Consider the following 23,996-nt stretch of genomic DNA (forward strand, 5'->3'; position numbering starts at 1 on the left):
TGGTGCTGCCTAAAAACTGTTATTCATTCTGAACCCCCTATCCTTAAGGGGGAGAAAGAGCTTCTTCCACAATTATCAAGATTAAATTCTATATGCCATTGTTTTGCCCACATTTTTAGCTGAATACGAACCTACATCTGAATTAATTTCTCCTTGCTATCAACAACGCTGTGCTGCAAAGTTACTAATCCTACTCCCTGCACTCATGCCAAGTTAATGTGTTATCAAGGGTCCCAGCTCTGATTCTTGTAGTCAACCACTGGTCACAAGCCTCCAATCACAAAAATAATCCTTTACTATCCTTTCCCATGGCATACCTCCCATTACTATGGTAAATTTGGATCTAATTTGCCAACTTGCCTTGGATCCTATAGGCATCAACCTTTTGGACCAGCTTTCCATGTGGACCCCGCACTAACCACATAGTCTGCATCAAAATATTTGTTACTTCAAATTACAGAGTCAGTTACATTTGTAGCATTAAGTAGTCTAAACTCATGGTTCGATAAAGAAAAAAAAACTTCCTAATGGCTTAACAACACTGGCCAGAAATGTAACTTAAGAAGTTTTGCTGAACTCGTTGCCATAGGTGACAGGCACTACTTTATACAATCAATTGTCTGAGATTAGAATCTTGATGGAAAGTATTTAACAGCAGTCTTCAAAAGCAAATTGCATAAATTCGTGAACGGTAAAATGTATGAAGAAAGAATAATCTGAACTCTTAACAGTTGGCATAGACTTGATGGACTGCAACAATTCCTATGGTACATTATCCTGTGATTTTGAATCATTGCCTCTTTTAGTGATGTTTGGCAATGAGTGCACTATAAGCTGAATAAAAGCTTGCCCAATGGTTCAGGCAGTATTTTCAAGTAGGATGTCTCTTCTGTTCCATTAGCTTTTCACTTTTTCCTTGTTTCATATTTTCATTGCCATTGAGAGACACAGTAGAGCTGTATACAAAGCTAGCAGTGAGATTAGGTAGTTCCAGCTGTTTCCATAGTTGTTAAAGAGCCAACAATGTAAGTTACTTCCTGGTCAGTACTAATGTGATGTTTTTCTCTTTTGCAGGCTGGCATTCACGAAAGGGCACTTTCCCAAGCTTGCCGAATGTGCCCATTTCCACTACGAAAATGTTGACTTTGGCAGCATACAAGTGAGTTGGTCTTTTTGGATACCATGTTGTAATAGAACATGTTAATGTAAGATTGTGAAATAACACAGTATTTTACACTAGGCAGCTTGGTGGCATAACAGCTAGTGTAACAGCAGTGATCAGGGTTCAGTTCTCACCTCTAGCTGCAAGGAGTTTGCATGTTCTCCCTGTGACTGGATGAGTTTCCTCTGTGTGCTTCAATTCCCTTTGACATTCCAAAGATGCATGGGCATGTTAGGTTGGTGCCAAAAACATGTGCTGGGTACCCCCAGCACATCTTCGGACTGTGTTGCTCATTGACGCAAACAACACATTTCACTGCGTGTTCCAATATACATGTGACAAATAAAGCTAATCTTTAATCTTAATCTATTGATCCGCTTAATGCGACGACCTAGGATGTTCGTTCTGTGGAATGAGCTGCCGGGGGAAGTGGTAGAGGCTGGTACTTTTACAATATTTAAAAGCTATTTGCTTGTATTTGACCTATATCTCTCTAAATCCTGGATTAGAGGGATGTGGGCCGATATGGGCAAATAGTATTAACTCAGGTAGGCATCTTGGTTCGCATGAATTGGTTGGGCATGTGAGTGAGCAAACTTTTGAGCCACATAATAACATAAGAGAGCAAATGACCAAATGTTTGTCAAGTAGGTGTTTTTAAGAAGTAAGTAGTAGTATGTTTGGCATAGACTAGATGGGACAAAGGTCCTGTTTTTGTCCTGTAGTGCTCTCTGATTCTATAAAGGGATATGGAAAGGTTTACAAAGGTAATTCCTAATTGTGATCTTAATAGCTGAAGGCATTAGGAATTTCAAGGTTATGTTCCTGAATGATGTACAGAAGAACAGGATGAGGGGATAAACAAGGTTGACACATCATTTGGAAAGAAGACAAAGAAAGAGCCAAAGTAAATTGGTGAGTCCAGGTAAATGGATAAACAGAATGGACAGAAATTAGGATTAGAGCAGTAGAATTTGGATGGTCAAGTATAGGATAGAAGTACAAGGCAGTCCAGTTAGGAGTGTGCTTGTATATATCACATGTATGGACAACAAAGGAATGGATGAAAGCTTCAGCTGCAGATGAGCTGAACAAGGATGACAATAGACAATGTTACCCAAGTGGATGGAGGCTTAGGTACTGTTTCCAGTTTACTCTCGATACAGCTAACATGGGATTTAAAGATTGGTCTTTGCAGGGTTGTGATTCACACAGACCAGCGAAAAAGAGCAGGAGAAGACCAGGTGACCCAAATGTCAATCCCAATTCCACCTCCTGCTGCCTGGAAAAACCCTCAGTAATCCATTTTCTGTCCTTCACAAATGCATACTTTCCTTGAAGAGATGTAAAGCCAAGAAAAAAGCCAGGCCAATAAATTACATTACATCAGGTTTGAGGCTACTCAGAGGAAATATGAAGGGTTGCTCCTCCACTGTGAGGCCTCATATTCCGTCTGGGTAGCCTCCATCCTAATGGCATGAACATAGATTTCTCTAACTTCTGGTATCATTTCCCCTTTCCCTTTTCTTTCCTTCCCCACTCTGGCTTCCCGCTTACCTCTTCTCACTTGCCTATGCCCCTTGGTGCCCCTCCTCTTTCTCTTTGGTGCACCTTCCTCTGATATCAGAATCCTTCAACCCTTTACCTTTTCTACCTCTGACCTTCCAGCTTCTCAGATCATCTCCCCCTCCCAGCCCACTTGCCTTCATGTATTACCTTCTACTTGTACTCTTCCCCTCCCTCCACCTTCTTACTCTAGCTTCTTCCCCCTTTTTCAGTCCTGATGAAGGGTCTCAGCCCAAAATGTTGTCTATTTATTCCCACCATTAAACCTATCTTTATCTCCACCCCGGCTTTTTGCAGGGATCGCTCCCTCTGTGGTTCCCTTATCCATTCGTCCCTCCCTGCTGATTTCCCTCCTGGCACTTATCCCATCCCTGTAAGTGGCCTAAGTGCCACACCTGCCACCTACACGTCCTCCCTCACTTCCATTCAGGGCCCCAAACACTTCCTCTAGGTGAGGCAGCACATCACCTGCAAATCTGCCTGGATGTTTGTTGTGTCCGGTGTTCCTTCTCTACATTTGTAAATTGGGGTCCGGCATTGCCGAGCACCTCCGCTCCATCTACCAAAAGTAGAACTTCCCATTGGCCAAACATTTTAATTCTGGTTCCCATTTCCATTCCGACGTATTGGTCTGTGGCCTCTTCTTGTGCCAAGATAAGACCACCCTCGGGGTGGAGGAGCAGCACCAGCACCTTATATTCTGTCTGGGTAGCCTAAACCTGATGGCATGAATTTGGTTTAAAAAAAAATCCCTCTCCCTTTCCTCTTCGATTCTCCATTCTGGCCTCTTACCTCTTCTCACCTGCCTATCACCTCCTCCTGGGTTCCCTTCCCTTTCTCCTATGGTCCACTTTCCTCTCCTATCAGATTCTTCCTCCTCCAGCCCTTTATTTTTCCGATCTACCTGGCTTCACCTATCACCTCCTTGCTATCCTCCTTCCCCTCTCCTCATCTTTTTATTCTGGCATCTTCCCCCTTTTCAGTTCTGAAGAAGGGTTTTGCCCTAAAACATTTACTGTTTATTCATTTCCATAGATGCTGCCTTACCTACTGAGTTCTTCCAGCATTTTGTGTCTGTTGCCCTTGATTTCCAGTCTGCAGAATTGACTGTGTTTGGTATAATCTACAAATTTACTGGCCATCCAAGGCTATTCACCAGGTCATTAATAGAAGGTGTGAACAAGAAAAGCAAATCTATGAGTACAGGTGTCTTCTTCTCTCCCACCCCCCCACCTTTACAAAGTTAGAGCGTTCCTATGAAACCTTTCTTAAGCTGAAATGGTGTAAAGCGAAGAACCATTAATCTATATGGGAAAATTTTTTGTAAAAGCCAAAATCCTCTTTGTAATGCGAAAACAGCTTACTAATGTAGGTCTTTTGTAAAAGCGAAGTGGCGTAAAGTGAACATTCGTAAAGCGGGGACACCTGTAATTTCCTTTTGTGGATGGTGGTTGAGGTGGGTTTGTGGTGTTATGTAGTGAGTAATATTAGTAAGAGAGAGAAAATATTACAAAGGAGTAACTCGGCAGTGGAATTGATAAGAATACTCAATGCTGGAAAACTGGGATGCTATACAATGTAGTGCATACTGCTCAGTCCATCATAAGTAAATCCCTTCCCACCATTAAGCACATATACATGAAGTGGTGTCATAGGAAAGCAGCATCCATCACCCAGACCACGCTCTTTCTTAACTGCTGCCATCAGGAAGAAGGTACAGGAGCCTCAGGACCCACACCACCGGGTTCAGGAATAGTTATTACCCCTCAACCATCAGGTTCTTCAATCAAAAGGGTTAACTTCACTGCCCCATCACTGAACTGTTTCCATAACCTATGAACTCACTTTCAATGACTCTTCATCTCATGTTTTTGATATATTTGTTACTTATTATTATTTCATTTTTCTCCTGTTGTATTTGCACAATTTGTTGTCTTCACATTGGTTGTTTGTCCACGCTATGGTGCACTTACTGCTGTTGTCCTTCTCAGCATAAGATGTAATGGATTTAGAAGATGCTGTTGGACTACCCTGGGTGAGGAATTGTAGTGTATCTTGTAGATAATAGACTGCAGTGGTGGTGGAGGGAATGGATGCTTAGGATGGCTAATGGGCTGTCAGTTGAGCAGTTGTTTTTAAAGATTAGCGTTATTTGTCACATGTACATTGAAACATACAATGACATGCTCCATTTTGCTTTAATGACCAACACAGTTAGATTGTGCTGGAAGCAGCCCACAAGTGTTGCCATGCTTCTGGTGCCAACATAGCGTGTCCACAACTTACTGACCCTAACTGTATGTTTTGGGAACGTGGAGGAAACCCACATGATCATGGGGGGGGGGAAAAAGTACAAACTTCTTGCAGACAGCAGCGGAAATTGAATCCCGATTGGAGATCACTGGTGCAATGGCATTAACTGCTATGCTATTGTGCCATGCTTTGTCTTTTATCTTGGATGGTGTTGAGCTGCTTGAAAGCTTTTGGAACTGCAATCAGACTATTCCATCGCATACCTTGCTGCATGGTACCATGCCTTTGACCTGGTCTTGCATCGTGTATTTATGTAGTGGCTCAGTTTCTTTTCCAGTCAATAATGTTTCCCTGGGTGGATAATTCAGCACTGGTGATGCCTTTGAATGCCCAAGATAGATGGGTCTCTGTTTTATTGCAAAAGTTCAGTTCATGCCATCTTAATGGAGCATATATTGCATACCAAGTATTAACCCATATGTGAATGTTGCCTGAGTCCTGCTGCATGTACCTTAGACTGTTTCTTTTGCTGAATAGTCGTGAAAGGTATTAAACAGTTATCTGGATCCTCTCTTTGACTTTTTGACATTTGATCTGTCTGTCGCTACTAGCATCCGTTGTACAAAATGTGGTTCCAACATCTGGAGTACTTCCAGCATCTGCCGCTTTTGCTGTAGGGTCATGGTGCTGGTCCTATTACCCACATTTAATGACACCTGTTTTTGATCATCCTATCTATGTTTATTCTGTCTAGGTTCATCTGTATTTAACTGTTTCCCTATTACCTACTGTATTCAGGAGCAAGTTTGAGGTTAGTTTCTTTCCTCACTGATCACAGGACCTCCTCCCTGAATAGCTCTGCAGTATGTTCTGGTGTGTGTTTGCTCTGGAATACTTTGGGAGACGAGACTGTTGGGATGGTGTTTACCTCCCCTTTCTTAGTGACATGGCTGCCCTCTGTTGGCCACCAGTGCATGCATGTTTCCTGCATACTGATTCAATTGCTTTTGTGTACAGAAACCAGCACTTGCTTTCATTTACCTTTTATATCTTCTATACATGATCTTTTTCTTGTGCATTGCCTGTGTTTGAAACTCTTTCAGGATTTGGTAACATTTAAATGTTGCATACTTTCTGGTTTACAATATAAATCCGTTTTATGGGTGAATGTTGCTGGCAAGGCCAGCTTTCATTGCCATGCAGACCTTCTGGTAAAGGTACTCCCCCTGTGTTCTTTTTCAGTTTCTAGGATCTACACCAAAATAATCCCCAGGAAGCACACAGTGTGTGTTTTCTAATACATTTTCTTTTGCTATATACCATGTCAGTTGTTAGATCAAGCTTACCTGAACCTAGAGATGTTTTAGGTTTTATCTTCTCTTGCAAGTTAAATGTATCAGTAATTGCTTAAAGACTGGTCTAAGTGGACTGGTAATTCACATCAGTGACTGAGGATCAAAATCTACACAATGTCAAGATGCAGTACATGCAATGCTAATCAGATGACAGAAAGCCCTATCTTTTGGCCATGAAATTACTTCAGCTTCACTTCAATTTATCACAGAGAATTTAGAAAGTAAAGAGTCAATTTACAGTGTAATGTTATAACCAGAAGAGCTGCCTTCAGAATGAACCCTGCCCGTCAGCACCAATTTATGAAATGCATGGTTAGCAACAAATTGAACGAAAGGGATCAACATATCTGAACAAGCATTCCCCTATAGGCTTCAGGTACAGTGCACAATCCTATATTTGGAGATCCAGCTTTTTACCTGGTCATGATTTCTGGTTTAAGTTGTGTTTCAGAAGCTTTAGTGCGAAAACCTAGGGCCCATTGTTACATTATGCCATCAATGAATATATAATTGAGAATGTTTTTTTTATAATACATAAAACATTTATTAAACACTGCTTTAAAAAAAAACCCAAAAGTAAATAAACGACTAACTTAACTGGAAGTGGACTGCTATACGGCAGCTTGAACAGTTCTTAAAACGAGAAATGCAAACTCAGTTCTCTAAAGTAGTGGATGCAGAAGTCCAAATGATTTACACAGTCGGTTAGGAGAGACTTTCCTTGTAATAAATTCTCTTTCGTGACGTTACTGCTGATCTCAGCTGAAGTATGCCTTGCCCGAAGGATTTACGATGAAGGAAATAAAACGGCTTAAAGGAACAGACCTTCCTTGGTGAAACCCTGCATCCAGCTCTTTCTGCTCTTTTAACAATGCAGGAGCCATCTTAGATTGCAGGTTACTAATTCCTTCCAAATGAGGATCAAATAAGGTAGAACCTGTTTCACCGCCGACAACACCAACTTTTCTCAATCCTTCAGCTTCCCGAACTTTGATAATTCTTCACTTTCTGACTGGACTTTAACTGGCAGTGATTTTCAGAACTGCCAGCACAACAATTATTACAGTAAAAATTAAAACTCCACTTTTAAAATGAAACTGCGTCATAAAATCAAATACGCAGCAGAACGGAGTTATTGACGAATCAAACCACGAACTGACCTGTGTCACAGGGAGGGGATCTCCTTTTATACCCTGTTGAAACAGGCCATCACATGACCTCTCACTGGCGGGAAAATTACATCACTTCACCATCACAAGACCATTACATCATGCCCAGCAGAGCCTCAATTACATCATGGTCATGTGACAGTCACAAGATACTCAAGGGTATGTAACACCATGCAGTTCTGAAAGAATGGAGTATCAGCTGTCCCAGCTTTCAGAATTACAGGCTCTATGTTAATTCTCTGGTGTTCATATAAAAATATCTGAAGGCAATGTTTTAAAGAAGAAGAAGGATGATAAAGTTAGAGGCTTTCTTGGAAAAATTGTTTTTGAATTGTTTTCTACCTAAAGAATTCTGTTCCAGGAATATATTGCAACCTTGCAGGGATTACACTTCCTTTACTCTGAGAATACTGCATGTGGCTTTCAGATGCAGGTTATGGTCCAATCCCATTTGTTTGTGCTTTGCATTGACACAGTGGCACACCAGCAGTGATTTTGCAAGGTGGCAGTAAGTTTCAATAAGAATTTATGACTTTGTCACTTAATTTCAGTTTTGTGAATAATAGCTTGAGAGGCTGAAGCTTCGAGTTCAAAAGCAGTGTGCCAGAGAGAGAGAATCTCCATTAGGAGTTCGAAGGCAGTGGGAAAGAGGGGCTTCATGAATTCAAAGGCATGGGGCCGAGATGAATTCTTCCTTCCAAAAACGTGCAATATTCTCAAGTTAAGGGAAATTAACCTCTTTATAGTTGTCATTTATTCCTGGCATAGAGTTTTATTGCTAGAAATTAAAATCAAAACTAATTTTTCCAAATGGGGTTTCAGGATTTTTACTTTTGGTTTTAATTGGTGAAAATCAAAAACAAAATCACATTCTGAATAAAGGCAGTATGCCAAAGTTTAATTGCCTTTTCATCTTCAAAACATTGTTTTAAGATTTTTTTGGTATGTGTGCTTGAAAAGACAGGGCTTCTGGTAAATACTGTATCTCTTGAACAAATTGTATGAGTTGGTATGGACTATAGACCTAAAAAGGGAGAAGCGGTTGAGGAAGAGATATGCAGACAAATAAGGAAATGAGTAAAATAAATAGTGATGGAAAATTTCAACTACCCAACTGTTGAATGGATCAAAGTATCACTATCAGTTGAAGACACACACACACACGCACGCAAAAAGAGAAATTAACGTAGTGGATATTCATGGGTTTATTATCCATTCAGAATTCCAATGACAGAGGGAAAGAAGCTGTTCCTGAATCGTTGAGTGTATGCCTTCAGGTTCCTGTACCTCTTCCCTGATGGTAGCACTAAGAAGAGGGCATATCCTGGGTGATTGGGCTCCTTAATGATGGATACCACCTTGCATCACTCCTTGAAGATGTCCTGGATGCTGGGGAGTCTAGTGCCCATGATGGAGCTGACTGAGTTCAAAACTTTCTGCTGCTTATTTCAATCCTGTGCAGTGGCTCCCCCATACCAGACAGTGATGCAGCCAGTTAGAATGCTCTCCATGGTATATCTGACTTTGGTGACACACCAAATCTTCTCAAATTCCTAATGAAATATATAGCCATTGTCATGCCTTCTTTGTAACTGCATCAGTATGCTGGGCCCAGGGTAAATCCTCCATGATGTTGACACCATGAAATTGAAACTGCTCACCCTTTCCACTATTGATCTCTCGATGAGGACTAGTGTGTGTTCCCTCATTTTACCCTTTTTGAAGCCCACAATCAATTCTTTGGTCTTACTAGGGTTGAGTGCAAGGTTGTTGCTGTGACACAACTGAAACAGCTGATCTACAGTTGCAAGACTATGTTTGTGAACCCTTTGCAATTGCCTGGTATTCTGTACTAATTACTCATAAAATGTGGTCTGATTTTCATCTAAGTCACAATCTGCCTAAACTAATAACACACAAACAATTGTACTTTTCATGTCTTTATTGAACACATTGTTGAATTATTCACCATCCAGGCTGGAAAAAGTATGTGAGCCCTTGTGTTTAAAAACTGCTAGAACCTCCTTTAGCAACAATAATCTCTACCAAACGTTTCCTGTAGCTGCTGATCACAACAGCGAGGAGGAATCTTAGATTATTCCTCCACATAAAACTGTTTCAGTTCATCAATATTTCTGTGACACCTTGCATGAACAGCCCTCTTCAGGTCATACTACAGCATCTCAATTGGGTTAACATCTGGACTCTGACTTGGCCATTGCAAAACACAAATTTTCTTCTTTTTAAACCCTTCTGTTGATTCATTCTTGTATTTCAGATCATTGTTTTGCTGCAACATCCAACTTCTATTAAGCTTCAGGTGACAGACTGCTACCCTGGCATTCTCCTGTAAAGTGTCTTGATACAATTTTGAATTCATTGTTCCCTCAACGATTGCAAGCTGTCCAGGCCTCGAGGCAGCAAAGCAGCCCCAAACCATGATGCTCCCTCCAACATGCTTCACAGTTGGGGTGAGGTATTGGTGTCCTTTTTCCACCAAACATAACAATGTGCATATCTGCCAAAAAGTTCAATTTTTGTCTCATCTGTCCACAGAACATTGTTCCAGAAGCATTGTAGAATATCCAGATGGCCTTTTGCAAACTTCAAATGTGCAGCAATATTTATTTTGGGAAGCAGTTGTTTCCCCCATGTCCTTCCATGAACACCATTCTTGTTCAGTGTTTATCTTATAGTGGACACATGAACAGAGACTTAAGCAAATTCTAGGGATTTCTGCAGCTCTTTTGCTGTTACCTTTGGGTTCTTTTTCACCTCTCAGCATTGCACATTATGCTCTTGTTGTGCTTTTTGCAGGATGTCCATTTTTAGGGAGAGTAGAAACAGAACTGAGTTTCCTCCATTTGTAGACAATTTCTCTTACTGTGGCCTGACGAATAGTCAGGTCTTTAGAAATTTTTTTGTAGCCTTTTCTAAGCATCTCTCCAGTTCTTCTTAAAAGGTCCCCTGAAAGTTGTTTTGATTGAGGCATGGTGCACATAAACAGATCTTTCTTGAGCAGAAAGAACAGGCTCTGTCAGTAACCTGACTGTGTGTGTCTTTTTTATAGAGCAGGGCAGCTCTGCAACCTACACTTGCCATCTCATCTCATTGATTGGAACACCTGACTCCAAATAGTTTTTCTGGAAGGCATTACTCCGGAGGTTCACATACGTTTTTGAACCTAGACTGTGATTGTTTAAATGGTGTACATTTTGGCCCAATTAAGCAGCGGCTCTATTTTGCTGAAGTTTCATTGAAATAGATAAAAAAAATTTAAAGAACAAACTACTGTAACAAACTGAGTAACAAGTTACGTATTTAACAAATGGTGTACTCAGTATTGACAAAAATTACAGTTGCTTGTGTGTTATTAGTTTAGGCAGATTGTGCTTGTCTATTATTGTGACTTAGATGAGGATCAGACCACATTTTATGAGTAATTAATGCAGAAAATCAGGTATTTACGAAGGATTCACAAGCTTTTTCTTGTAACTGTATCTTACTCCTGTTAGCCGCCTTGTCACCATCTAAAATTCTGCAAACAATAGTTGTGTGGTCAGCAAGTTTATAGATGGCATTTGAGCTGTGCCAAGCCACACAGTCATGGGTGTAGAGAGGGTAGAGCAGTGGGCTAAGCACACATCCTTGAGGTGCACCACTGTTGATTATCAGCGAGGTGGAGATGTTATTTCCGATCTGCACAGATTGTGGTCTTGCGGTGAGGAAGTTGAGTATGCAGTTGCAGAGGAAGGTACAGAAGTCCAGGTTCTGGAGCTTTTCGATCAGAACTGTTGGAACGATTGTGTTAAACACTAAGCTGTAGTCAATGAACAGCAGCCTGATGTAAGTATTGGTACTGTCCAGGTATTCCAAGGCCACTTGAAGAGCCAGTGAGATTGTTTCCGCCTGTTGGAAATAGGTAAATTGCAGTGGGCCCAGGTCCTTGCTTAGGCAGAAGTTGATTCAAGCCATAACCAACCTCTCAAAGCATTTCATCACTGTAGATGTGAGTGCTATTGGACAATAGTTGTTAAGGCAGCTCACCCTGCTCATCTTAGGCACTGGTATGATTGCTGCCCTTTTGAAGCAGGTGGGATCTTCCAACTGTAGCAATGAGAGATTGAAAATGTCTTTGAAGACAACCACCAGTTGGTTGGCACAGGTTTTCAGAGCCGTATGAGGATTCACCCTCTTGAAAAATGCTCTGACTTTGGCCTCCGAGATAGAGATTGTTGGGTTACTGGGTGCTGCAAGGATCCTTATCGCTGTAGTTCAACTTTCCCCTTCAAAGTGTGCATCAAAGGCATTGAGCTCATTTGGGAGTGAAGCTTCACTGCCATTCATGATGTTAGGTTTCACTTTGTAGGAAGTACTGGCCTGCAAAGTCTGCCAGAGTTGACATGCATCTGATTCTGCCTCGAACCTCAATCAGAATTGTTCTTTTTGATTTTGAGATAGCCCTCCATAAGTCGTAACTGGACTTCTTGTATAGTCCTGGACCACCAGATTTGAATGTCACAGCTCCCGCTCTCAGCAGACTGTGAATCTCCTGGTTCATCCACAGCGCTTGGTTTGAGTTTGTACATAATGCTCTCATAGGCACACTCTCATCCACATGGGTTTTAATGAAGTCAGTGACAGTTGTGGCATATCTATTCAGTCATGAAGATGAATCTCTGAATACTGTCACGTCCACTGGCTCAAAGCTGTCCAGTAAGTGCTCCTTCACCTCCCTTGTCCTTACTTTCTTGGTCTTCTCTACTGGTGCTGCGGTCTTCAGCCTCTGCCTGTTCTCGGGGAGTAGAAGTGCACCAAAGTGTGGACGTGGGATGGCACTGTAACTGTTCTTGATGGTAGTGTAGCAGTGGTCTAGTGTGTTGGCTCCTCTGGCTCCACAAGTGATATGCTGGTGATAATAATTTAGGGACTTTTTCAAGCTGGCCTGGTTAGAATCCCTCACAGTAATGGGGAAGGTATTGGGTATGTTGTTTCATGCCTGTTGATTACATTGTTCAGTTCGTCTAGCACCCCTACCAGGTTGGGACCCCTTGGTCGAGAGCCTGTTGGATATGAGTCTAAAGTGGAATATACACTACTGAGATAATGGCCGAAAACCTGCACGGCAGATAAAAATGGATGACACTTGTGCACCATGAGGAGTTGATCATAAAGCATACTCTACCTCCTCTGCCTTTGAAGGACTCAGTAATCTTATCTTGGTAGTGAACTGTGAAGCCAGCAAGTTTCATGATTCTCAATGAGATTATGAATACAGAAATTATTTTTTAAAAAGAGGGATTCACAATTTGATTTGATAATGCAGTATTAACCAGAACAAGCATGTAGAAGTTGAAGAATTTCGAGGCAGTCTTAACTATAATATGATGCACTTAAAATGACGACAGTGATGGAAAGACTTGATTAAAACCAGACTAATGGATAGGAGAACAGCCAGTTTGGAATGCAAGTTAAGAAGATATAATGGACAACAACACAGGAATGCATGAAAATTAGGAAGAAGGTCAAAAAACAATTAAGGCAGCTAAATAAAAGCATAAAATTAATTTGCCAAGGAACATAAAACAATATTGTAACTGTTTACAGACACAAGGAGATAAAAGGCTGAGGCGGGAATAGTGCCATGAGAAATGAACAAGACAGGCCAGTTGAATGGGTAGTTTGTGAGGTGGTACATTCCTCCATCTGCTTAAGCGGCTTCTGTGTGCTCCTAGTGCATAGTCTTCAGGTTTTCAAAACAGGCCCAAATGTTCTGTCTCTAGTCTGAGCATTTGAGAGCCAGGAGTCAATGAAGATGCTGCATTTCTTCAAGGATATCTTTAGTGCATCCTTGATATTTTCCTGTGTTTGTCTAGTAATCTCATACCAAGTCTGGTTTGTGTCAGGTTTGAGGTCTTCAAGTACACTTTTCTTCAGTCAACCAAAGACATTGCTGGCATATTTAAGGTGGTAATTAATTTTTCATTAATGTCTGTCTCCAGCAAGCAAGCAGGGGTGTGGAACACCCTCCTCAAATTTGGTTGCCCACTGAAATTGGCCTCCATCTTGCATTCTCCCACAATGGCAGGTAGGCCATGATGTTAACCAACAAGGCTGCAGCAGAACCAATCTCAGGGAAGTCAGGTGTCAAGCAGGGCTTGTGCCATTCAATGTTACTGATTGTATCTCTTACAAATACATGCAAGTTATTAATATCACAAGCACCGAGGATCCCAGGACTGTTCCTTGTCCTAAACCATTGGTCTCAGACTTACAATCCAAAAAGTATCTCTCCACCTCTGTGTCATCTTAGCAGGCCAATTTGGGACCCTGTTTGTCAGCTTGCCTTGTATCCCATGAACTCTAACCAGCATACTATGAAGGACTTTGTCAAAGGCCTTTAAGTCCATGTGAACCATGTCTAACACACTGTCCTCAGCAGTAAACTTAGCTCTTAAGAAAATTGCAATTCATGAAGCCAGATTTCCCTCTATCAACGCCATGCTGGCCATCTCTGATCAATGTATAGCTTTCCAAGTAAATCCTGTGCACAGAATTTTTTCCAGTTATTTCTGCACCACAGGTGTAAGACACATTGGCCTGCAGTTATCTGGCCTTTCCCTACTTCCTTTGAACAAAAGAACTACATTAGGTATTCTCCACTTAACTGGTGCCTTGCCTTTGGCTAGTGAATTTTCAAAAATCGTTGTCAGGATCCCAGCAAACTCTACCCTTGACTTCCATAGCAGCCTGGAATACATCTCAACAGGCCCTTGAGGTTTATTTACCTATAATTTCTCCAGGATATCTAACACCTCCACCTCTTCCTCTTCCTTCTTCTCCTAAATGATCTGGAGTATCACCATCCCTTTCCCTGAATTCTTCAAGCCTGAAGCTTGTTGTGGTGAACTACATGTACCTGTCTGGACACGCCCCCCGCCCCCCCCCCCCCCCCAACTGACTGCTCCTGTGGCTCCTCCCACAGACCCCGGTATAAAGGCGATTGGAGCCACAGACCCTTCCTCAGTCTCCAGGATGTTGTGTGATGGTCTCTTGCTGCTTGTGTTTTCTTCCAGCCAATAAAAGCCTCAACCCACATCTCAGAGTTATTGATGGTGCATCACTTGTATACCTCAGATCATTGAGCTGTCACTGTCAAAATTCAGGGCTCATCCTGCCCTTCTTTCAATCATGTTTTGTGATTATAATGATATTCTGTACCCATCACTGTGAGCACCCATGTGCTAATCAACATCAAGGTCTTTAGTCTCTCAGGTTTCTTGCATTGCAATATATGCAGTTTAGCCTACTATGCACATGACTTATTGTGCCCCCATTTGTTCTGTGTCCAAGATTTAGTCTATCTTCTATATTTGACTGTACCTTCTTACATGCTGTACAAATAGTCTGTGTTCTGTCCCCTACCAAGTTAGTTTAAACAGGATCAAATCTCCATGCAAGAATATTGGTCGCCTTCCAGTCCCAATACAGCTCATCCTGCTTTTACAGGTCCTATCTTTCTCTGCAGCAGACCTGATGATCCAAGTTTCTAAAGACCTTTCTCCTGCACCATCACTTTAACCACGTATTGATCTAACCTGCCCTCCTACCCATTCATATGTGGCACAGGATATAATCAAGGATTACAATCTTGAAGGCCCCGCTCTTTAGCCTCCTGTCTAACTTCCTAAAATGGTGTTGAAGGACATCATTGCTCTTTCTATCTTTCCTTGATACTGTAACCTCTGACCAGTCAGAATGCCCTCCACTGTTCTCTGATATGTCCCTAACTCCAGCATCAGGGAAGCAACATATCATCTTAGACACCACAGAAGTGCCTTTCTAATCCCCTCAGGACCAGGTCGCTATCACTATAGTTTTCCTCTCCTGCGGCGCAGCAAAGACAACTACAGAGTCTAATCACCACAGTCTCTCTCCATGCATTTATCCTATCATCCCAAGAATCATTCTGGTGAACCTTTGTTACACTTCCTCCATAGTAAGAACATACATCCTCAGACAAGAAGACCAACACTGCTCAAGCCTGTCCAAGGCACAGTGCAATTGCAAGAAGCCATACCCATTAACATTCCATTTGCCTCCTTAACTACTTTCTGCATCTAACTGCTAATTTTATTGATTGATATTCAGAGGTACTTGTGTGTATCCAAATTATACTGCATCTGCCACATATTTGCCCACACATTATTCAAATCACTCTGGAGCACCTCTGTGTCCTTCTCACAGCTCACTCTCCCACCCGGTATTGTATTATCCACAAACTTAGATGTGTGTGGCTAAGTAACTGGTGCAGGGGGCAGGGCTTCAAATTCTTAGATCACTGGGATCTATTTTGGGGAAGGCATGACTTATACAGAAACGATGGGTTATACCTGAACTCAAAGGGTACTAATATCCTGGCGGGATTGTTTAAGCTGTTAGGGAGGGTTTAAACTGAGTTGGCAGGGGGAAGGAAACCAGGGTGTTAGGGTCAAGGAAGAGGAAAATAGAAATAAGTCAAGGAAATCCTGCTGTTCAGGAGGCTTTAAACTAATGTGGCAGGGGGATGGGAACAAGTGCAGAGAGACAGAGGGGTGTAAATTAAGGGTAGAAGCAAAAAGTAAAAGTGGCAGGCAGGCAAATCCAGGGCAAAAATCAAAAAGGGCCACTTTTCAACATAATTGTATAAGGGCGAAGAGTGTTGTAAAAACAAGCCTGGATACTTTGTGTGTCAATGCAAGGAGCATTCGTAACAAGGTGGATGAATTGAATGTGCAGATAGTTATTAATGAATGTGATATAGTTGGGATCACAGAGACATGGCTTCAGGGTGACCAAGGATGGGAGCTCAACATCCAGGGATATTCAATATTCAGGAGGGATAGACAGGAAAGAAAAGGAGGTGGGGTAGCCTTGCTAGTTAGAGAGGAGATTAATGCAATAGAAAGGAAGGACATTGATCATGGGGAACAAGGACAGAGCAGACCAATTGAATAACTACTTTGGTTCTATCTTCACTAAGGAGGACATAAATAATCTTCCGGAAATATTTAGGGGACCGAAGGTCCAGTGAGATGGAGGAACTGAGGGAAATACATGTTAATAGGGAAGTGGTGTTCGGTAAATTGAAGGGATTAAAGGCAGATAAATCCCCAGGGCCAGGTGATCTGCATCCCAGAGTGCTTAAGGAAGTAGCCCAAGAAATAGTGGATGCATTAGTGATAATTTTTCAAAACTCCTTAGAGTCTGGATTAGTTCCTGAGGATTGGAGGGTGGCTAATGTAACCCCACTTTTTTAAAAAGGAGGGAGAGAGAAACCTGGGAATTATAGACTGGTTAGCCTGACATTGGTGGTGGGCAAAATGCTAGAGTCAGTTATCAAAGATGTGATAACAGCACATTTGGAAAGCGGTGAAATCATTGGACAAAGTCAGCATGGATTTGTGAAAGGAAAATCATGTCTGACGAATCTTATAGAATTTTTTGAAGATGTAACTAGTAGAGTGGATAGGGGAGAACCAGTGGATGTGGTATATTTGGATTTTTAAAAAGGCTTTTGACAGGGTCCCACACAGGAGATTAGTGTGCAAACTTAAAGCACGCGGTATTGGGGGTATGGTATTGATGTGGATAGAGAATTGGTTGCCAGACAGGAAGCAAAGAGTGGGAATAAATGGGACCTTTTCAGAATGGCAGGCAGTGACTAGTGGGGTATTGCAAGGCTCAGTGCTGGGACCCCAGTTGTTTACAATATATATTAATGATTTAGACGAGGGAATTAAATGCAGCATCTCTCAAGTTTGTGGATGATACGAAGCTGGGCGGCGGTGTTAGCTGTGAGGAGGATGCTAAGAGGATGCAGAGTGACTTGGATAGATTAGATGAGTGGGCAAATTCATGGCAGATGCAATTTAATGTGGATAAATGTGAGGTTATTCACTTTGGTGGCAAGAACGGGAAAACAGATTATTATCTGAATGGTGGCCAATTAGGAAAAGGGGAGGTGCAACGAGACCTGGGTGTTGTTGTACAGCAGTCATTGAAGGTGTGCATGCAGGTACAGCAGGCGGTGAAAAAGACGAATGGTATTCATAGCAAGAGGATTTGAGTACAGGAGCATGGAGGTTCCACTGCAGTTGTACAAGGCCTTGGTGAGACCACACCTGGAGTATTGTGTGCAGTTTTGGTCCCCTAATCTGAGGAAAGACATTCTTGCCATAGAGGGAGTACAAAGAAGGTTCACCAGATTGATTCCTGGGATGGCAGGACTTTCATATGAAGAAAGACTGGATCGACTAGACTTATACTTGCTGGAATTTAGAAGATTGGGGGGTTATTTTATTGAAATGTATAAAATTCTAAAGGGATTGGACAGGCTAGGTGCAGGAAGATTGTTCCCGATGTTGGGGAAGTCCAGAACAAGGGGTCACAGTTTAAGGATAAAGGGGAAGCCTTTCAGGACCGAGATGAGAAAAAACTTCTTCACACAGAGACTGGTGAATCTGTGAAATTCTCTGCCACAGGAAACAGTTGAGACCAGTTCATTGGCGATATCTAAGAGGGAGTTAGATATGGCTCTCGTGGCTAAAGGAATCAGGGGGTATGGAGAGAAAGCAGGTACAGGGTTCTGAGTTGGATGATCAGCCATGATCATACTGAATGGTGGTGCAGGCTTGAAGGGCTGAATGCCCTACTCTTGCACCTATTTTCTATGTTATATTTAATTATCTTATCTCAGTCATTAATATAAATCAAGATTAGCTGTGGTCCAAGCACTGAACCCTGAAGTACACCACTAGTGTACTGGTTCTGTCAATCTGAGAAATTCCTGTTCATTCTTGCCCTGTTTCTTGTCTGCCAATCATTTATCTATCCAATCTCAATTTTTCCTATTAATGTCTTGAATAGAATCTTAGTGAAAGCCTTCTGGAAATCCTCACTCTCTGATCTACCTCCATGTGCTTTACATCCTCCAAAAATACCAGTGAATTTGTCAAGTATGATTGCTTTGATGTCAACTGGAATGTCTTTCATGATGAGGATGTCTCCATGTTCACGGAAGGGGTCACAAGTTTCATCCAGAAGTGCATCAAGGATGCTGTTTCCCAGAAATCGGTCAGGGTCTATCCAAACCAGAAGACCTGGATCAACAGCTCCATGTGAGCAGCACAAACTGCGAGACACAGAGCTTACATTGCTGGTGACCAACAGGAACTGAAGAAATGCAGCTACGATCTGCACAAAGTCATCAAGGCAGCGAAACGACAATACAGGGACAAGATCCAGACACAACTCTCCATCAACAACACATGCAGCTTATGCACAGCATCGCAGACTTCACAGCTAAACACAATGGTGTTTCCAACATCACTGCTTCTCTCCCAGATGAGCAAAATTGTTTTTATTCTTGGTTCGATGCCCCAAAACTAAGCCCCTAAGGGGAGCTGCACCTTGGTCATCTCTGAGGCTGAAGTACACAAATGTTTCCAAAGAGTGGACTTCCAAACAGTGCGTGCGGCACAACTAGCAGGTGCATTTACAGACATTTTTAATCTCTCCCTCCCCCAGTGTAGAGTGCCCTCCTGCTTCAAAACATCCACTATTGCTCCTGTACCTAAAAAGACCAAGGTAACATGTCTGAACGACTGGCATCCTATCACACTCGCCTCAATAATAAGCAAACGTTTTGAGAGGCTGGTCAAGGACTACATCTGCAGCTTGCTACTACCCAAAGTGGAGCCCCTACAATTCACCTACCAACACAAACGATCTACAGATGACACAATAGCCACAGCTCTGCACACTGTCCTTACACATTTGGAGAAGAAGGATGCTTATGTGCGAATGCAGTTCTTGGACTATAGTTCAGCATTCAACACCATAATTCCATTCAGGCTTGACAAGAAGCTTAGAGACCTTGGTCTTCACCTTGGTTTGTGTAGCTGGATCCTTGACTTCCTGTCTAGATGGCCGGCAGGTGGTAAGAGTGGGCTCCCTCCCCTCTGCCCCTCAACACAGGTGCCCCTCAGAGCTGTGTCCTAAGCCCCCTTCCTTTACTCCTTGTATACCCATGACTGTGTCGCCACCCACAGCTCCAATCTGCTAATTTGCTGATGATACTACACTAATTGGCTTAATCTCAAATAATAACAAGGCAGCCTACAGAGAAGAAGTCATCTCTGACACAATGGTGTCAAGCAAACAACCTCTCCCTCAATGTCACAAAAACAAAGGAGCTGGTTGTGGACTACAGGAGGAATGGAGACGGGGTAACCCCTATTGACATCAATGGATCTGGGGTTGAGCGGGTAAACAACTAAGTTCCTCGGCATACACATCACCGAGGACCTCACGTGGTCTGTACACACCAGTTGTGTGGTGAAAAAAACACAATAATGCCTCTTTCACCTCAGACGGTTGATGAAGTTTGGTATGGGCCCCCAAATCCTAAGAACTTTCTACAGGGGTACAATTGAGAGCATCCTGACTAGCTGCTTCACTGCCTGGTACGGGAACTGTACATCCCTCAATTGCAGGACTCTGCAGAGAGTGGAGTGGACAGCCTGGCGCATCTGTAGTTGTGAACTTCCCGCTATTCAGGACATTTACAAAGACTTGTGTAAAAAGGGCCCGAAGGATCATTGTGGACTTGAGTCACTCCAACCACAAACTGTTCCAGCTGCTACCATCCGGGAAATGGTACCATAGTATAAAAGCCAGGACCATCAGGCTCTGGGACAGCTTCTTCCACCAGGCCATCAGACTGATTAATTCACACTGATACAATTGTATTTCTATGTTATATTGACTGTCCTGTTGTACATACTATACATTACAAGTTACTATAAATTGCACATTTAGACAGAGACGTAACGTAAAGATCTTTACTCTTCACGTAAATGAAAGATGTAAGTAATAAAGTCAATTTAATTTAATTCTTTCATTAATCCATACGAACTTTGACCGATCTTGTTGATCTTTGTTTTTAATACTGGACAGCTTTTTTTCCACAATTACTTACAGGCAAACTGGTCCATAATTCCTGCTATTGAGGACATTTACCTATCTTCTGGTCTTCACCTGTGACCGATGAAGATGCACATACTTTGATCGGTACTTCCATTTATAATGGTGCTGAGGTGGTGGGGATACGCTTCCACTATTGATTAAAAGCTCCCAATGTTGTGGGTCTCAAATAGCCTCTGACAACCAAGTCTAGCTCCAGGCCTTCACATGGGGCTTAACTGCTAAGCATCCCAAAGCAGTTTCTACTGGCAGGAGAAGGGGCAAAGGCAGGTTACTGGTGCCTTAAAAGCAGCTGCTTCAAGCAGCGAATACCTCTGACATCTTGCATTAAAGTAAATGCAGTTGAGCTCCCAGTCCTCCCATGCTCCCTTACCTGTCTGCTGTGCCTACTGGACTTGCATGGTCTATCCTCAACATTTGGGTCAAACTCCCCACCTACTCCTCTCCCACCCGCTGACAAATTAGTTTATACTCATCCGGAGTACTGTGAGTAAATTTTCCTGCAAGAGTATTAGTCCCCTTCCAGTTTAGGAGCAAACTGTCTTCCTTGTACAGATCCCACCCAGAAATAATCCCAATGATCCAAGTACCTAAAACCTTCCCTCTTTAGCCAGGCATTTGTCTATCTTATGCCTAGCTCCCTAAATTCACTTTGCAGGACCTCATCCCTCTTTCTGTTTATGTTGTTACTACTAATGTGTAGTACAATCACTGACTGTTCCTCCTTCAGAGTGTTTTGCACCCACTCTGAGACATCCCTGCCCCTGGCATCAGGGAGACAACAGACCATTCTGGAGTGTCATGCTAGGCCACAGAAACAATTTTTTCCTCTTCTCATTAACAAATTCCCCACCACTACTGTTCACTGAGGTTTCTGCCCTCTCTTGCTGTGCATCACGGCCAACCATGATGGCACAAAGTAGGTTGCAGCTGCTGCTTCCTTTGAAAAGGTCATTATTCCCAACTGTTTGAGAGGGATTTATCATAGGGACTCCAGTAGTACCTGCCAGCATTTACTGCGACTTCTTTTCTCTCTGTACCTGCGGTATGACCAACTTGTTAAGTGTATTATCTGCCATATTTCATGAACTCAAGATGCTTCATTGTGTGTCCAAATGCTCAATGCAGCCAGGAGCTCTAGCTGGATACACTGTCAATGGAAATGTCTCCAATCTCCTGCATCCTGATGGAGGAGCATACCACAGCCCTGGCTTCCACTTTACTCCCAGACATTGGCTCATACAGTACAGAACCATGCCCTTCGGCCCAACTTGTCCTTGATGATCAAGTTGGACAAGTTGTGCCAAAGTACTTGTCTATCTTTGGAAAGCAGGCAAGTACGTTGGGCCATAAAACTGTCATAAGTTAAGCCTAACACATGAATGTATCAGTATGTTTTATCGGAATTAGCCAAAATATTCACATTAAATACTGAGACTTAAAACTAGCTATTGGAAGGCAAATCTTTGTAGTATGTTTGGAACTAGCTGTGTGAGTGTTGTAGTTAGGGAACTGGTGGCCCTTGTACCAGCCCCCATGGAGTGTAATAGTGTGCCATGTTCTGTAATGCACTTTCTGGGAGCTGCACAGTAGTAATTTGAGGTTTTGGTTCAATCTAGCCATTGTAACTTGATTAGAGAATGTTTGGTTCTTTAAAGTCATTCCATTCCAACAGAAGTCTTGTTATAAGCTAATCATCACAATGCCCCTGTGATTGTCCTAACTGAGTATTGTAGTGATGAGTCTCTGATCATGTTCCTATGGTGACGGTATGATTGCAAATTAACCCGATGCATCAGCCTTTAAACACTATGCTGAGTCGGCTCTTCAGTGCAGGAGCTTTTTGATTGCTAATGCATACATAATGGTGAAGTGGGAATTAAGAGAGATAAAAACTGAATCCTCAGGCATGGTTCTCCTTTGAAATAAAAGCTCTGTTAACAGTTTCCATTTCTTGGTGTGGGTAGGGCCGTTTAGACATGGGGAGAAAGCTGACTATTTCTTAATTACCAGAGAAGTGTACCAGTAATGTGATCTCATTTAACACACACAAAATGCTGGTGGAATGCAGCAGGCCAGGCAGCATCTATAGGAAGAAACACTGTTGACGTTTCGGGCCAAGACCCTTAGTCAGGGCTTATCTGTATCTTACTTGGAGTGTGTGTGGGCTGTGCTATTTCACTGCCAGTGTTAATGGTGGAATGCACCCCTGGCTTAGATTTGAGCAACACACACAAAATACTGGTGGAACTCAGCAAGTCAGGCATCATCTGTCCTCCTCCTCCATTATGCCATTAGCATTTCTGGCAGCAGTGAAGATCTCGCATCTCTTGCTGTGTTCATGTCAGTAGCTTTTAGGCAGCATCTATGACAGGGAATAAACTAACAGAGTTTCAGGCTGAGACCATTCATTAGGACACACCATATTTCCCTCCATAGATGCTTTCCAGTTCCTCTTCTCTCAATTCCTCCGTCTGCACCGCTTCTGCTCTTAGGATGAGGCTTTTCCTTCTAAAATGAAGGAGATGTCCTCCTTTTTCAAAGAAAGGGGCTTCCCTCCCTTCATCATCAACGCTGCCCTCAACCACATCTTTTCCACTTCACACGTCTGCTTTCATCCCATCCTCCCACCATCCTACCAGGGATAGGTTTCCTCTTGTCCTCACCTACCACCCTCTGTGTCCAGTACATAATTCTCTGAAACTTTCACCACCTCCAACAGGATCCCACCACCAAGCATATCTCCCCCCTGCTTTCTGCGACTCCCTTGTCCATTTGTTCCTCCCCACTGATCTCCCTCCTTGCACTTATCCTGCAAGTGGAACAAGTGCTACACCTTCCTTATACACCTCCTCCCTCACTACCATTCAGGGCCCTAAACAGTCCTCCCAGGTGAGGCAACACTTCACCTGTGAGTCTGTTGGGATGATTTACTGTGTGCAGTGCTCCCGATGTGGCCTCCTGAATATTGGTGAGACCCGACTGTTGTGATGGAAATGAGACAGATTCTTTGGGTCTCAAAGGCAACTGTGGACACACAGTTTTAATAATAAGGAGTTTATTTACAAGGGGAGAAAAGCTTGGGAACAACACAAGCGGCTACAATATTCGCACAAACGTGCTTAGAATAGACGAGTGTGGGAAAAGTTGAGTCTGCAGTACAATACATGGGAAAACAGTGTGGGGACAGAATACAGGTACACATACAAGCAAGGGAAAAGTAACTACAATACCTGCCGTCCCTTGACTATGGGCAAGCACAGCTCTCTGCTACAGGGACAACAATAAACATTTCCACAACCCTATTCAATGCACACCTTACCACGTGTCTCCAGCGCTGTTCTGCAGTATTCAGCCTGGAGTGAAGCAGGGTGGTCCCTCGAGGATGGCAAAAGAGAGTGAGCCAAGCACGTAGCACCTTTTATAGGTCAGGGGGCTGGAAGGTCCAGCCCAGGTGATTCACGG

General features: G+C 42.7%; 1 protein-coding gene across 10 annotated transcripts in view; it reads left to right on the forward strand.

The window, feature by feature from the left end:
• Nucleotides 1–23,996, forward strand: part of LOC132385221 (rho GTPase-activating protein 32-like) — a 556,026-nt gene that overhangs the window by 276,914 nt on the left and 255,116 nt on the right. For all 10 annotated transcript variants that reach the window (XM_059957165.1, XM_059957162.1, XM_059957163.1 and 7 more), the window contains one exon: nucleotides 1,075–1,159. In XM_059957165.1, coding sequence (XP_059813148.1) covers nucleotides 1,075–1,159 — 85 coding nt within the window. The remainder of the gene's footprint in view (nucleotides 1–1,074; nucleotides 1,160–23,996) is intronic.

The sequence above is a fragment of the Hypanus sabinus genome, chromosome X2, assembly GCF_030144855.1.
Source record: "Hypanus sabinus isolate sHypSab1 chromosome X2, sHypSab1.hap1, whole genome shotgun sequence".
NCBI lineage: Eukaryota > Metazoa > Chordata > Chondrichthyes > Myliobatiformes > Dasyatidae > Hypanus > Hypanus sabinus.